The sequence below is a fragment of the Stegastes partitus genome, unplaced genomic scaffold (genome assembly GCF_000690725.1).
Source record: "Stegastes partitus isolate 25-593 unplaced genomic scaffold, Stegastes_partitus-1.0.2 Scaffold224, whole genome shotgun sequence".
Lineage (NCBI taxonomy): Eukaryota > Metazoa > Chordata > Actinopteri > Pomacentridae > Stegastes > Stegastes partitus.
Window position 1 is genome coordinate 190,402 of NW_007577955.1, and position 14,307 is coordinate 204,708.

Consider the following 14,307-nt stretch of genomic DNA (forward strand, 5'->3'; position numbering starts at 1 on the left):
GAGTGAACCGACGCAGATCAACAAACAGAATCTTCAGTCCTTGTACTTGCCGTTAGTGGATGTTTATTCGACAATATGCATGCAATGAAAATACAGTGGTTTTCCTACTGTGAATCTGATATTGGTGCTAGTTTGATGTTGGTCTGCTGCTGATCTAGTGAGAACTGTGCTCTCACCCCACCTATGCCCGCCCCTTCCTGTCACCTGTGCCCTCTACATATACACCCTGTGTCCAATTACCGCCACCATGTATCCAAACAATAATAGTAATAATCCACATAAAATTACTTGCCGACAGACATAAATGGCTCCTACATCCATTGTGTGTTTGGTTTATGTGAAATAAATGTTGAGCATGCGTGATCGGTATTTTTAAAAAAAAACCCAAAACAAATGTCTATTTACTTTTACGAGACTGAATTTAAATCAGCACTATTTTTGCATACTTTTGTGGTAATTTAACATAATTTGTTGCCACTTGGAGTTTCTTTGTGGTGTATTTCTGATAGTTTCGGTTTTTTTTTTTCTCCCACTTGGAGTCACCTTATAGTGTTTTGCATGTTTTTTTTTTTTTTTTTAAATTTTTAATCTTTTGAGTCTGCTTGAGGTGTTTTTTGTGGTAGTTTTACATGTTTTGACTCTCTTTCTGGTGGTTTCGTAATCAGAGGTAGTTTTCCATCCTTTTGTAGTAGTTTTGCATGATTTTATTGCCACATAAAGTCATAATGTGGTGTCTTTGTGGTAGTTTTGCACGGTTTTGTTGCCACATAAAGTCATAATGTGATGTCTTTGTGGTAGTTTTGCATGGCTTTGTTGCTATTTGGAGTTACTTTGTGGTATTTTCCTGTTTTTTTTTTTCACTTGGAGTATCTGATATGTTTTTTTGTGGTATTTTGTTTTTCTTTCTGGTGGTTTTGTGATCAGAGGTATTTTTCATGCATTTGTAGTAGTTTTGCATGATACTGTTGCCGTGTGAAGTCTTTATGTGGTGTTTTTGTGGTAGCTGTGCATGCTTTGTGGCCCCTTTGAGTCTTTTTGTGGTGCTTTGTGGTAGATTTACATTTTTCTGTGGTAGTTTGCATGCTGTTGTAGTAATTTTTTTGTAAGTCTTTTGAGTCTATTTGAATATATTTTTTGTGTTTTAATATGGTAATGTGCGTATTTAACAGCTAATCACAGACAAATGCGCAATAATTACCTGCAGCAGAAGAATTCGTAGTAGGGCTTTTATTTTGTAACCCTTGAGCGGAATTTGCCCTACCTCCTGTGAGGCTCTTGACTGTGACTCTTTCTCAGACTGTTGATAAGCGCAGACGTGCAGAGGGAAAGCAGAGCAGCTGAAAGTTCGTCACTGACACTTTGTGGAAACTTTAGTTCTGTCAGGTGAAATGTCGAACACCGGGAGCTCCGCGGCCGGAGACGGCATGTACTCCAAGCTGATAGACGACGAGGCCGCATACGGAGAGCTGAACATCAGGCCAGATGTGGGACACAGTGGTAGGAGGGCATCAGCTGCAGCTCCAACACACAGTCTGGTTCACTTCAAACATCAACTTTCACACAGTTTGCTCAAATCGCAGTCATGTCACATCTGGGTCTTAATGGATTTTTAAAACTGTTTAAAATTATGATTGTTATTTGTTTATGTAGGTTATTTATCTTTTAATGCCTTTTTTTTCTGACACTTTAACAGAGTTTAGCCCAACATATGTAATCACATTTCTTTGTGCAACCAAAAACCCAAAGGTAGAAAAGTTATTTCATAATCGGAAGACAAAAACAACAAAACTCACAACTGAGAAGCTCCAATGTTTGCGAGAAACAGTCTCATTATTATAATAGTCGCAGGTTGTTTTTTTGTGGTAGTTGGTTTGAAAGTAGCATACACCATGTTTTTTTTGTCACTATTTGGTGTCTGTGTGTGGTTTTGTGGCATTTTTGTGTGCTATCAGTTTATTTGTGATGGTTTTGTGGTAGTTTTGCGTGTTTGTGGTAGTTTTGTCACTATCTGGTGTCTGTGTGGTGTTTTGCGGTGGCTTTGCAGTGGTTTTGCGTACTCTCGGTTTATTTGTGATGGTTTTGTGTTGGTTTTGCGTGTTTTGTGGTAGTTTCGCATATTTTGCGGCCCTTTTGAGTCTTTGTGATGCCTTTGTGGTAGTTTTGCATGTTTTTGTCACTCCTTGGAGTCTCTTAGAAGCTCTGTTCATCGAATCAAAAGCTTGTTCACTGCAACAATAATATTAATAATAATGAGAAAAATTCTGTCACATTTTTCAGAAAACAAAAAAAAGATCTTTGCGAGAGTTACAAACAAACACCACACAAACACAACACTGCAAAATATGGAAGAATTAAAGCCAGACATCAGCGTTTGATATTCATGTATAAAAGACTTTTAAAAGCAGCAGAGTCTCAGCGCCAGTGGAGACAGAAACCATGAAGTCACAGAGTTCAACATGCAACCAGTACAGCTGTATGTTGAACTCAAGGGGCCCCTGAGCACAGATGTTTGTAGCTCCTCTGAGTCTCTTTGTAATGGATTTGTGATTTGTGGTAGTTTTACATGTTCTTGTTGTAGTTTTGTGCCCCTATTGAGTGTTTTTGTGGTTCGTTTTGTGTGGTTTGTGGCAGTTTTGCAATTTTGGGAGTTTCTTTGTGTTGTTTTTGTGGTAGCTTTGCATGCTCTGGGTTCCTTTAGAGTCTCTTTTTTCTGGTTTTGTGGTTTTGTTTTGTTTTGTTATGTTTTTGTTGCCACTTGGTGCTATTTTGGGATATTTTTGTGGTAGATTTACATGTTCTGTGGTAGTTTTGCATGTTTTGACTTTCCTTGGTTGCTTTGGGGCAGTGTTTAGCTTTTCTTGTGGTCAGTTTGAGCGTCTGTGTGATACTTTTGCATGTTTTGTGACAAGTTTGGGCATATTTGTGTTAGTTTTGTAATCTTTTGGATCTCTTTGAATTTTGCTGTAACCAGTGTGCAATGTTTCTGTGCCCATGTTCAATCACTTCATGGTGGCTCTGCATGTTTTTGTGACAACTATGATTCTCTTTGAAGATGCTTTGCTTGTTTTTGTAGGTGATTTGGATTTCCTTAGAGTCATGTTGGGTTTCTTTGCAGTCAGCATTCAATGATTTTGTGCTTACTTTGTCGTCATATTGCATGTTTTTGTGGTGGTTTTGCAGGTTTTTGTGAGAGCTTCGAGTCTCTTTTACCCCTTTTCCAACAAACTGGTTCCAGTGCTGGTTCGGAGCCTGATTTAGCACCCGTTCTTTGTGTTTCCACCGCCAAAGCACCAGCTCCAGGCTCTCAAAACCGGTCCTTTTCAGGCACCAACTCTTTGATGGGCCAGAGAAAAGCACCGAGTACGTCAGGGGCAGGGGGCAAGGTTATTGTGACCACCGAGACCGATGAATGGGACACACGAGCGGTGATTTCTGGTCCGATGACAGATGTATTGGAGTGAATCCAGGGACACACGGAAATTTTGCATACACTGTTGCACACTGAAAGCCGGCACAATTGTGTCTAACCTGCAGCACCACAGTGTTGGACAACAGTACTTTTAGAACTTTCGTGTACTGCGGTATTTACGCGTAGAAATGCAATCTTCTCGTGAAAAACGGAGCGCACCTACGTGCACTGTTTATTCCACTCATAGAAAAGACCGCATGAGGAAAAAAAATCACTCGGTTTCATCTTGGACAAATCTGACATTAGAACGCCCTAGTTTACTCTTTTACTCACTTTGGTCACACACCGGTCTGAGCACCGCGGCCTGCAGTGAGGGGCGTTCGGAGACCATCATAAATTGTAGAGTCTATCAATAAAATGTTCAGAAAATCATATGTTTTTTTCTGTGACAAGGTGGGAAGTGCGAACAAATGAGAAGCTTGGTCGCACTGGTTGAAAAAAAACCCACAAAAAACAAAAAGCTCTTCCCTGTGGCAGAGTTTTGCCGGCCGATGGAAAAGCAACCGGTTCTTTTGAGGTGCCAGAATTGAATCAACTAAGCACCGGCACGGAACTGGCACCTGGTTCTTTTTGATGGAAAAGGAGTATTTGTGGCCTTTTGGTGCGTTTTCATGCCAGTTTTGGATGTTTTTTTTTGTCACAGTTTTCAGTCTCTTTGTCGTCATTCTGAATGGCTTTGCATGTTTTCTCACAGTAAATTCCCTCAATGCAGTTTGCTTGTTAGATAATTGTATAGCATTTCAGATTTCCCACGTCCCAGAACCAACTCAGACATGTTTGACATTTACAAGTCTGAACAGAGCCGATGAGATTCCTTTATGGATAAAGAGCTTCACCTTAAAAAAGTAATGTATTAGTGGGTGTGAATATCTTGTTTAGACAACTACAGTAAAGCAGCAAACAACCACTGTGTGTTTTTGTTTAGAACATTTCAGCAATGAAAGTATCCTTGAGCATTATCTGCCAGAAAATTAATGTTGAATCTTTTGCCTAACGTGTGCTTTTCTTGGGATGTTTTCTCGTATTCAAATGGCATAGGGTTTGGATTGTTGGGTTCTCTGTTTAAAATATGTAAGACGATCACCTTGCCATGTTCAGTGCTATGAGATAACATACAGTATGTTGTGAATTGGCGCTATACAAATTACATTAACCTGAACTGACTTGAAAATGGCATACACCTTTATTTCATGCGGTCTGTACTGAGGTGTCAATCTCTGATGATTTTAAGCCCATAAAGACACTTAAATGACACTTTTACACGTTTTTTGCACCACTATGTCAAAACAGACGAAAATGTCTCTTTGTCAATGACCGATCTTTCCCCCGCCGTCTCCTCCAGTTCACCCGGTGTCCTCAGCCAGAGCGATCCCCCGGCCTAGCGGCCCCGGGCCCTACCGCCTCGCCACCATCTGTCTGGCTACGCTGTGCGCCGTCCTGCTCATCTCCATCATCGCCGTCACCGCAAACAGTGAGTAGGCACCTGACCAACCGACTTTGGATCATGAAGGACACGCACGCTCGTCTGCAGACTTTTACAAGAAGCTGATCAAGAGCAACATACAGTGAGGGCTGGTCAATACGGGGTGCAGGGGGCATCACCCGACTACTAATGAGCAGATAAAAAGTAGTTCTCAAACACAATATTAAATTAGAATTAATTATAATAAAATAGTAATAAAATTAATAATAGTGTTCATATTGTTTTGCCATATTAACAATATTTGTGCTATTAACAGATTTAAAATGAGTCTCTTCCTAGACACCTGAGTGTTTATGTAGCTCGAAAAAAATTTTGTGATCATGTGACCTTGGCCTGGGCTCTGATTGGCAGCTGCAGATTTTCTCACTGGGCGCAGCACTTTTGCTGTAGTCCAATTAATTAGGATCTGAGCAACTAAAAGGGTGCGAAGAACCTACTGGAACTGCTCGTTTTTTAAAATTATATATGACAAAGAGACACATTTTTGAGGTCCTGAACATACTCGCACGCGCACAAAACTTTGCACACACATCAGACCCAGCGAAAAAACTTTACAATTAGGGGGAAATACACACTTCAATAGAAAAATGGCTCAACAGTGCCATCTAGAAAGTTATGAAAAAAGGGCCCCCGAACACACTTTAAGGTAGAGCCATGAAATTTGGCACACAAGTAACATGCCAAGACGCACAAAAAAGTCTCAAGAATACATACCTGAAACGCAACAGGAAGTCGGCCATTTTGAAAAAAATGGCAGATTTTGGCTGAAAATCGGCCATTTTTTGGCAATTTTCAAAATATATCTCCTCCTAGGGGGTAAGTTGTACACACCTGAAATTTGCTCAGCACAAACTAAAGGACATGGTGATTAAAAGTTATGAAAATGCTCCCCAAAAGCCTGACGGTGTGGAAATGGCAGCCCGTGCAATTTCGATCAATGGCCATTTTGCACATTTTTGTTGTGTTTCCGGCATTCAACGGAGTCCCGTCGGAAGGCCGTTTCACCTAGACCTACACATTTCGCTGGGCATATATAGCAGGACGGGACACACAAAAAAGTCAATCAACTCCAAGCCCTAAACCCAACAGGAAGTCCGCCATTTTGAAAAAAACACTTTCAGAATTTTGCAATTTTCAGATGATGACTGATTTTTGGCTTTTTTCGAAATCTATCTCCTCCTAGGGGAAATGTCGTACACACCTAAAATTTGGCCAGCACAAACTACAGGAAGTGGTGATTATAACTTATTAAAACGCTCCGCAAAAGTCTGATGGTGTCAAAATGGCGGTCTGTAGAATTTTGACAAAACATCATTTCACTTCACTTCCTGTTTCGCCACAAAACAGGAAGTGAAGTGTAAATAGCCTGCAAATGCTCAAAATTCACATGTTTCATCACAGCACGAGCCACATTACATACATATGCACACCAACGGTCTCAGTCGCACTGCCACAAGAAGCGAGGACCAGTCCAATGCTGCTTGTGGCTTTAATTTTGTCTTTATTTGCTTTTGGGTTTAGGACTTGGTGCTGATTGACCTGCTACACATGCCCAGCGAATCTTGTAGCTGTAGGTGAAACAAGTTTCCAACAAGAGTCAGTTGAATGCAAAAAACACAGTGAAAATGGCCAAAATGGCCATTGATCGAAATTCGACGGGCCGCCATTTCCAAACCAGACCTCATCTGCAGAGCATTTTGACAACCTTTAATCACCACCTCCTGTAGTTTGTGCTCACCAAATTTGAGGTGTGTACGACGAACCCCCCAGGAAGAGATAGATTTTGAAAATGGCCTAAAATTGGCCATTTTTCAGCGAAAATGGCCCGGCATGTTCATCGTTTTTCCAACATGGCGGATTTCCTGTTGGGTTTACAGAAACATGCTAATGGACTTTTTTGTGCGTCACAAAATGTTGCATATGTGTGGCAAAGTTCGTAGTTGTAGGTGAAACTTAGCCATGACGGGACTCCGTTGAAATATTGTAGGGGGCGCAGTTGAGCTGTGTTGCATTTTAGAGCTTGGTTCAATCTGACTTTTTTGTTCATGCCGACCAGCTCTATATGCCTATGAAATTGTGTAGCTCTAGGCCAAACATGCTTCTGACAGGACTCTGTTGAAATTTTCAAGGTGGCGCTGTGGAACAATTTTTCTATTGAGGTGTGTATTTTTTTTCCAAATTCTAAAATTTTTCATTGGGTCTGATGTGCGTGGCGATTTTGGTGAGTTTTCGAGTACGTTTAGGGCCTCAAAAATGCGTCTCTTTGTCATGAATAATAATAATAATCCGAGCAGTTCCAATAGGGTCTTCGCACCCTTTTGGTGCTCGGACCCTAATAATAATAATAATAATCCGAGCAGTTCCAATAGGGTCTTCGCACCCTTTTGGGTGCTCGGACCCTAATGATGCCAAAACCATCACAAAGAGACACAAACCACCACAAGGAGACACAAAAAAAAACTAAAATAGACACAAAACAACCATGAAGAGACACAAAACAACCACAAACGGATAGAAAAAACACAAAATGAACAAAAGACGACAAAACAGCTAAAAAGATGCCAAAAACATCACAGACACAAAACAACTAAAATAGACACAAATAACCACAAAGAGACACAAAACGATTTTAAAAAGAGACACAGAACAAGTAAAAAGAGATGCAAAAAGACCAAAAATAGACACAAAAATGACTACAAAGAGGTACAAAACAATTTAAAAGGAGATGCTAAAGGAGTTCCATAACGCACAAAACAACTAAAAACAAATGCAAAACAACCACAAAGTGAGCCAAAATGACTGAAAAAGAGACACAAAGAAACACAAAACAACCAAAAATAGGTGCAGAACAACCACAGAGAGACAGAAACTTTGGTCCTACATTCATTTGGATGCTACTTTGACACCTAAACATTGCTGCAGACCACGTTCACCTCTTCATGGCAGCCGTATTCCCTGATGGCCTTGTTCACCTTCTGTATCTATTAACTCACCAGTCCATCCTTTCATGTGCTCCTCAGATAAGAACAAAACTCAGGACAGCGGTGAAGCGACGTCAGAGGTGCAGAAGCAGACGCAGGACACGAACGTGACGGCTCTGATGGCCTCCATCAGAAAACTGCAGCAAGAGAAGAAACAGCTGCAGCAAGAAAAGGACGAGCTGCTGGTCAGACTGGCTGTCAGGAAGACCACCAAAGGTGTCCTCACATTGCTCACATCAAACTGATGATTCGAAGTTATTTTTGAAATTAACAAATATTTGTTCGTATCCTGGGAAATTCTTGTACATGTGATGATCAACCTGAATTGTCTCGTCTCACTTTAAGTAAAACTTACGTGTTTTGTTTGGAAAACATGTCCATATAGTGGAGTTATGTTTCAAATACATTCATATTATATATAATCCTTTTACACAAGTCTTTCAAAAGACAAAAAAATATACAGATACATTTCTAGTCAAGCCTGGTTTTAACCTTCTGAACTCCGTATTTTTTTGGAGCGTGTGCTTCTGTTGCATTTTTTCCTCACTGTGGGCTCATTTTTTACTGCAATTTAAAATCCTGCACCTCTATAGAAACGGCACAACCATGGCTAGAAGTAGGACTCCAACATGTCTTCTGTGCAGTATGACACAGTTATAGTGCCATAAATTATTTAAAAAATTAAAATGCTCAATTTCTTGCCCACAGGTCTTACCAATACTGTAAAAATGGTGACTCTCCATACTTAAAAAAAAAAAAATCTGTTTACATGTAATTTTACTTTTTTGGTTGTGCTGAGGAGTTTTCTTTCTTTTTCTTGTTCTTTTTAACAGAATCTGATCAAATCAAATGCTGTATTTTTAAAGAAATTTTAAATGACACATGTAAAATAAAGTGGTTTTGATTAAAATGTCATGATTGTAGGGCTGATGGAATGATAAACATCTGACAATCCCATTAGTTTTACAGTTTCTGCCTCATAAAGTGTAATTTTGTGGATTTTTTATTTATTCTTTTTTCTTTTTTTAAATATAACTTTCATTTCAAATCTGCCTGCAGGTTTTGGTGCCCAGAGGGTTAACATGTGTGCAGAACTTAATGTCAGTTTTTTGTTTTCTAAATTTGTTTTGCATCAATCTCTCTCTCTCTTTTTTTGTGTGTGTCTGTAATCAGCTCCAAATGTGATCAAACCGACACCACAGGCGACTCAGGCTCCCATCGTCTGCCCCTTTGACTGGCATCTCTTCAACAGCAGCTGTTACTTCATCTCCAGGAACACCAGGGACTGGCCGGAGAGCAAGTCGTTCTGTGAAAGCAAAGGAGCTCATCTGGCCATCATCCACACGGCCGAAGAGCAGGTGCAGTCCAACATAAGTTTATTTTCCTTAAGTCTGTTGCTAAGATAAGAGCCATCTGGCGCCAGATCTGGCTCAGAAAAAAATACAATAACATGAGAATAAACACACTGCAATAAGGTATAATATCCTTCTGAAAATTACAGCAAACTAATATAAGACAAGAATATAAAGAGGTAATACAGGCAATGATACTGAAGAAGTGAAGTAATACTGTAGGTTTAGCTTACTGATTTACTGACTGTGTAGACTAGAAGCTGCAACCCTTCATCTAACAGCTGATTGCAACTGTTATTCATGACTGATCCACTTACCAAACAGTGCAGAATATGTCCAGAACTGTTTTTGTGCTGCTGTTCCAGCGATAACTAGGACTGGAGGCATGATGTCCGTCCATTCTATTCTCTTCAATGACTGGAGGGAATTTCTTCAAATTTGTCACAGATGTCTGATTCCACTAGCTCACAACGAAAAATAATCTGAGGGCAGTTTACGCAGTAAGATGAGGACCTTACAGCAATATGTTACATAGAGAATAAAAACAACTATGCTTTAACAGGAAGAAACTTCTGGCAGAGTCAGGCTCAGCGAGGGCAGACGGTTGCCTCGACCTGTTCGGGTAAAGGACAGAGAAAACAGGATAGCAAATAGAGATCATCAAATCTAAAAAGTAGAGAGCGTGTCTGCCTCCTGAATCCAAACTGCAAACTGGTTCCACCGGAGAGGAGCCTGACAGCTGAAAGTTCTGCCTCACATTCTGCTTTTAGAACCACAAGTAAGCTTAAAAGACAGTTACAGCGGAGCTTAGTATAGAGCTTTGTGTACAAAGAGACTGATTTTAAATTCTATTCTGGATTTGACAGAGAACCAAAGAAGGGCTTTAACAAATATGATCTCTCACACTGGTTAATGTCAGACTCTGACTCCAGCATTTTGGTTCAGTTGGATGTTTTTTTTCAGGGAGATACTGGGACATCCTGATGATAAGGAATTACAGTAGTTGAGCCTAGAAGTTGTAGATGCCTGGACTAGTTTTTCTGCATCACTCTGAGCTTGGATGTTTCTGGTTTTGACAATATGGGGTCAAACTTTCATCGGGACTCAAGGATGAACTGAACAGATTTGGTGTTTAAAGGTCACTGTGGCCACATGAAACATATTTTTAGCCATATCTTAGAATGTCAGATGTTAATTATGACAAAATTTCACACAGCTGTGTAATAGGATTAAATGATGACCAGCATGAGTGGAAAGTTTTTAATTTGAAGCAGCGACAGTAGGAAAGGTTCAGTTTGCTTTAGCAGCAACTTAGCACTGCTGTTGAGTGTATTTGAGGGGGGTGAGGACTCATACTTGTTAGACAGATAAATTCACTCTTTGGTCATTTGTTGGCATTAAAGAAAACCATACCAATATTTTGTTGGCGCTTCCTGTACAGTGAAAGTGTTCAGACGTTAATCTCATGTCAGACTCTGATCTGACTCTACAAAGACACTGTCAGTGATTAATGTCTGTGTTGAATGTAAATACCTCCGTTGTGTTTGTTTCCTCTCAGACATTTCTGTGGAACCTTCTTCCCAGAGGACACTGGAACGCCTACTGGTTTGGGATCACTGACGGACACACGGAGGATGAGTGGAAATGGGTCGACGGCACACCGCTGGTCGGAGGGTAGGTTCACTTCTTTTCCACCTTTTTTATTTTTTGCAGGAGTTCGACACCAGTGAAACGTAATGCAATGTAACCCTCTGAACTCCAAGCTGTTTCTGGGCCTTTTTTGCTTCTGGTGCATTTTTCCTCACTGTGGGCTCATTTTTCACTGCAGTATAAAGTCCTACACCTCTATGGAAACAACACAACCATGACGAGGAGTAGAGAGAACTCTGAAAGGTCTTCTGTGCAGTATGACACTATTATATTACCATTAATCATAAAAAAGAAACCGTGAAAGTTAGATTTCTTTGAATATTTATTTTACAGTATAGAAGTATTAAAAAAAACTTAGATTTGGTTAATTTTTCCACCTGAACAGCACATCACAGATCAGTAGTTCAAGGACTGTTGGAAAGTGTTAAAATCAAGATATTTCATCAATATCATTTTATTCTACATGACTCACTTAAAATTTGCTTGGGAAAAAATGCTGGTCATGTTGATTCCGACTTTTTTTTTTTTTTTTTTGCAATTTATGTAAAATAAATATTCAAAGAACTTAAAAAAAAACCAAAAAAATCCTGGCACTACATCTTTATTAGATGTGCACAGAAGATATTTCTGAATTTACTCTGCTTCTAGTTATGGTTGTGCTATTTTCATAAATCTAAAGGATTTCATGTTGAAGTAAAAATGAAGTAGGAAAAATGTGACGCCCAGAAACTCCTTGGAGTTCAGACTGTCGATGTGAAGATCAGGTGTAAATAGATGTAAAAAATTTAATGGAAATTGAAACATTTTGAAGGACTCAGACTCTACAGGTGGAGAAATTCATTGTGGAGCTTTGATGCAGCAGCTTTAGTTTCTGCCCGGTTGCTCTTCTGGCTCCAGTCTGTCTGTGATACTCACATACTGGGACAGACACACACTCACACTGGCCCACTGTTGGACTTTTACCTTTGCTGAACACTGACCTGTTGCACACCTTCAGATTTTGGCACAGTGAAGCCGTTGGCCTGAGTTACTGCAAACAAAGATAAAGAGTTGGCGAGAAGGGAGAAGGTGCAGCCAGCACAGACAGAAGAGGAAGTAAATTAATAGTTTTAAGTGCAAACTTCATCTCAATACTTGCCGTTTGACTGGAAAACTCCAATAGAGAAATTTTTGGAAAGCAGGAAGTAGAAAAGGAACTGAAATTCCTGGATTGGCTGGAAAAGTTGACTTCTTTGCTTGTTTCTTCTCAATGTGGATGATACAGTTAGACACAGGAGGAGCAGAGAAACCTTTCCATTGTCAGATTAAAGAGGCTTGTGGGGCTGTGTTGATCGTTCCTGTAACACTACTAAACCAACAATTCATCTTTCAGACCCACCTCAGGCCCTGATTGGTAGTTATGAAAAGGTGCACACTAAAAACAAATCTGTAATTTTGTAGATTTTTTAATTTTTATCTTTTTTAATTTTACAGAAAACAGTGTATTTTATGCTGTGTAACATTCAACACCTGTAACTATGAGTAACCATAAAATATCCATATTTAAAAAAAAACAAACAAACATTTTTCGATTTAAGACGACTAATTTTGATGTAAATTTATGATGACTTCACAATGTTATTTTTATTTAAAAGATTAAACTCTTAAATTCAAGCTTAATGCTGTAAAAATAAGATACAGTCAGTGGTTTTTTAGTTGTGTGTTTTTTTTTTTTTTTACAGTGCAGGGTTTGAACTTTCTAACTAACTGAATGTCTTGAAGGAGACACAAGGAAAACGACAACTAAAACTAATGATAATTTTCATTGTGGATTAATTTGATCAGTTTCTCTGTTAATTGATTGTTTGTAAAAGTTCTTCAAATAGTGAGAAATGCAGTCACAAGTGCCCTTAACTATTATAGTTGTTTTCTGATTAATCAACTAATCAGTTCAGTTGTACTTATATAATCTGTTGTCTGGTTTAAATAACAACAGAATATTATTATTATTATATTCTAGAAGCTCCTCATATCGCTGTAAAGTAAGTGAAGCTGTCACATAAATGTAGTGAGTCAAATATTCCTCTCTGAGATGTTGTGGAATAGAAGTAAAAAGAAAAGACTCAACAAGTTGCTCAAATGTGTACTTCAGTTCAGTACTTGAGTAAATATACTTAGTTACATACCACCACTTTGAGTCCCTGAAAATTAGTTTAATTTCATTCTTGCTTTCCTCTGTTATATTCACTCTAAGTTTAATATTTGGAAATCTTTTGGGTTAAAAAAAAAGCAATTTAAAAGCCAGATCTTTGGAAGCTGCATAATGTATAATTTCACAAGTTCAACAGCAAAAAGATGAATTATTCTACTTCTGATTCAAAACTATCCACAGATTGACTTTTTATTGTTGATGTCCTCTGACAAAGAAAACCTCACTGAGAAGTAAACATACAAGATGTTCAGCAGAGAAGCAGTGACAGAGAGCATAAAGAGTTAATGTTCTAGATGTTACCTAATAGCCCAATAGCAGCTCTGAGCAGCGCTCTGTTGCTGCTTTGCTGCTGCTCTCTGACCTCTGATGGAAAACATGTGTCTGGACCAAACAGGGAACTGTGGAGAGATTGTTCTTCCTTTAAAATGCAGCGTCAGGTCGTCTTCATCATCGACATTGATAACATCTTGTCCTGCCTTTTGACATTTTCCTTCTCACTTCCGCTTCATGCCACAAGGTTACTGCAGTTCGTAATTTCCCATGATGGTTTTCTTTCCCATCTTATGCCAACTCGACAGATTTTCTAAAAACTGTCTGATTTCTCTTCCTCCTTTTGAAAATATGAGTTGATGACTATCTTTGTGTCATTCCTCTTTTGTCCCCTGAATCCTTCTCTTCCTCTTTTCCTGCTGTGATGTTTTTTGTTTTGTCCTCATGTGGTTCTGACTCGACTCTGCTCGGATGTTTCTGCATGATTTCTCCTTTACTGTGTTATTTAACCACTTTTTACACAGTCTGCAGCTTTTTAATTCCTTCTTTTTCAGTAGATGTTCATTTTGTTTTTTGCTTTTTTGCAGAGTTATTTGGTGTGTCAAGGGAGATTCAGTGGTTCTGTTTAAAACTAATACATCATTAACTCACTTCAAGCTGTGTTAGTTATTGGTTTGTTTCAGGATTGTTGATCTGATTCGTCCCAGTAACCTGGATGTACCTGATAACGTCCTGTCAGAAGAGACAGAAAAATTAAATATTTCTTTTTTTATGTTTCGATTTTCACATTTTTCATTACGTTCTAGTTGTTTTGAAGAAGTGGCTTAGTATATATCAAGAGCTCCAATTAATGTTCATTTTTTAAATAGTTTAAGCTTCTCAACCCAAAAATGCTTTAGTAGGTTTAAAAG

The 14,307-nt window shown here is 39.0% G+C and overlaps 1 protein-coding gene across 1 annotated transcript; it reads left to right on the plus strand.

Moving 5' to 3' along the window:
* The first annotated feature begins 1,321 nt into the window (after positions 1-1,321).
* Positions 1,322-11,133, plus strand: LOC103356831 (CD209 antigen-like). The gene is made up of 5 exons (XM_008281131.1): positions 1,322-1,497; positions 4,812-4,940; positions 7,973-8,149; positions 9,107-9,291; positions 10,844-11,133. Exons 1-5 carry the CDS (start codon positions 1,389-1,391, stop codon positions 10,961-10,963), a joined length of 720 nt encoding a protein of 239 aa, XP_008279353.1. The 5' UTR covers positions 1,322-1,388; the 3' UTR covers positions 10,964-11,133.
* The last annotated feature ends 3,174 nt before the right edge of the window (positions 11,134-14,307 follow it).